Source organism: Sprattus sprattus, assembly GCF_963457725.1.
Source record: "Sprattus sprattus genome assembly, chromosome: 6".
Lineage (NCBI taxonomy): Eukaryota > Metazoa > Chordata > Actinopteri > Clupeiformes > Clupeidae > Sprattus > Sprattus sprattus.
In genome coordinates this window covers 9,015,900-9,017,663 of record NC_137925.1, presented here as the reverse complement: position 1 = coordinate 9,017,663, position 1,764 = coordinate 9,015,900, and the positions used below count along the sequence as shown (strand labels likewise).

The following is a 1,764-nucleotide window of genomic DNA, read 5'->3' as shown; positions in this document are numbered from 1 at the left end:
ATCTTTTGAGTTTTTTCCTCCTCTTGAAGGAAAATTAATTATGGCCTCGGAGCTCGGCGCATGCTATAGTTAGAGAAACATTAGCGCTGCAGTTTAATCCTGCTGACAGCTAGAATATCTCGAGCTATGACATTGAGATGTTATTCATTTCTTTTTTTCTTTTTCCAATCGAACGGCTCCGGAGAGTTGGCTGTTTTTTTCCCGCGAACCCAGGAGTACCGTGGAGAGAAAGAGGCCCCGTGTGGACGAGTCGCGTCGCCGACACATCAGCAGTTACAGGCAGACCACCGCAAAAACTGCAGCACGTTTCGGTAGCACTCGCACCGCAAACTCATCCCGTGTCGTCAGTGAGAGAAGGACAGATGCCCTGACTGGACAGAAGTAGCTCATCACACGTTGAAGACTTTCTGCACACCATGCATGAGGCGGACACAACAACAAAAAACTAAAGAGTGACGTTTTAGTGGTTTTATTTGAAATTATGATATTTGACTATATGAACATAGAGAATAAATATAAGTTGCTCTTAATTTACAAGTTCAATGATCATTTTCCTCTTCGTGTGCACAGCAAACCAAGCTGCCTAATCACACTGTCATCTATATTTGCAACCAGAGGTTTACACGTCTTTTTCCGAAGAATGGAAAAAACTGTTAATTCCTTTAATAAACATTTTAATTCTTCGCAAGGCGAAAATCTCCTAAATATAAATATAAAGGTATATCACAATGTATGTTCAAAAATACAGTAGACGCTGGATGTATAGGATGTAATCATATATAATACTGACCTTTGTACAAGTGAAATCATAAACATACACAACATATATAAAATATACATTCCTACACTGGACAGTGCATGTGAAAGGAACCGTAGCTTATTTCAGTTCGGGCACGAGCACTTGCACTCCGTTATAATGGGGTACTGGACGGGGATCCACGTGCACTTTAGCCCTCCCCGCCGCTGTTGGCACCGCCACCGTAGGATGGTGAAGTGGGCCGACTTGGCGGGCTTGCAGACCATCCCCTCTGGAACCGAACACGACCTCTTATTGTAGCACGTCCCAATTTTCACGTGGCGCGGCCAGAATCGGTTGCCCAGGTCGTTCCAGGCGTAAACCACCGGGCAGAAGGAGTACGTCCAGAGCCAGAGCTGCAGCCGCCTGCGCAGCTTCTTGCTGGGCTTGTGCTTCTTGCCGTGCTGGATCTCAAACTCCATGGACTTGATGTCTTTGGGCATGGCTCCGCTGGGCCGCCGTAGCTCCGACTCGTTCCCCTCATCGCTGCCGGCGTACTTCTCATCCGGAGGGCTTATAGACATGAACTGCGAGTCGAAGTGGCTGCCCAGTATGCTTCTGAGTTCGGTCTCATTGAGGTCCCGCTCCTTCGGGTCGAGCACGGGGTCCGGGTCCTCTCGTAGGTCCACTATTGGCAGCGTGTCGCTGGGGATAGGGCGCAGGAGGTAGTAGTGTTGGCACAGACCCTTGTCAATCCGGAACCCGAGGGTTATAAACAGCATATACATTGCCAGAAAATAAAAAGTGTTATCCATTCTTGTATTTTGTAGGGAAAATCGTTTTATTGATTAAGTATTATTAATCCTCTCAGCGCTGGCTGGCGATTATCCAATTATCCCGAAGAGAACAGTTTTATGACCGAATTCCCCAAAGCGCGCGCGCGCTCGTCCGGTCCGAGGACTTCGCCACAAAGTTCAGGCTGGCGCGCGCTGCGGAACACCTGGTTACTACAGTACTGATGATCCACG

At 47.9% G+C, this 1,764-nt stretch overlaps 1 protein-coding gene across 1 annotated transcript; it reads right to left on the bottom strand.

The window, feature by feature from the left end:
* Positions 1 to 882: 882 nt before the first annotated feature.
* On the bottom strand, positions 883 to 1,551 carry nog3 (noggin 3; the record flags this gene model as incomplete). The annotated part of the gene is made up of 1 exon (XM_080840711.1): positions 883 to 1,551. The coding sequence occupies one exon, from the start codon at positions 1,549 to 1,551 to the stop codon at positions 883 to 885; it is 669 nt and encodes a 222-aa protein (XP_080696837.1).
* Positions 1,552 to 1,764: the final 213 nt, after the last annotated feature.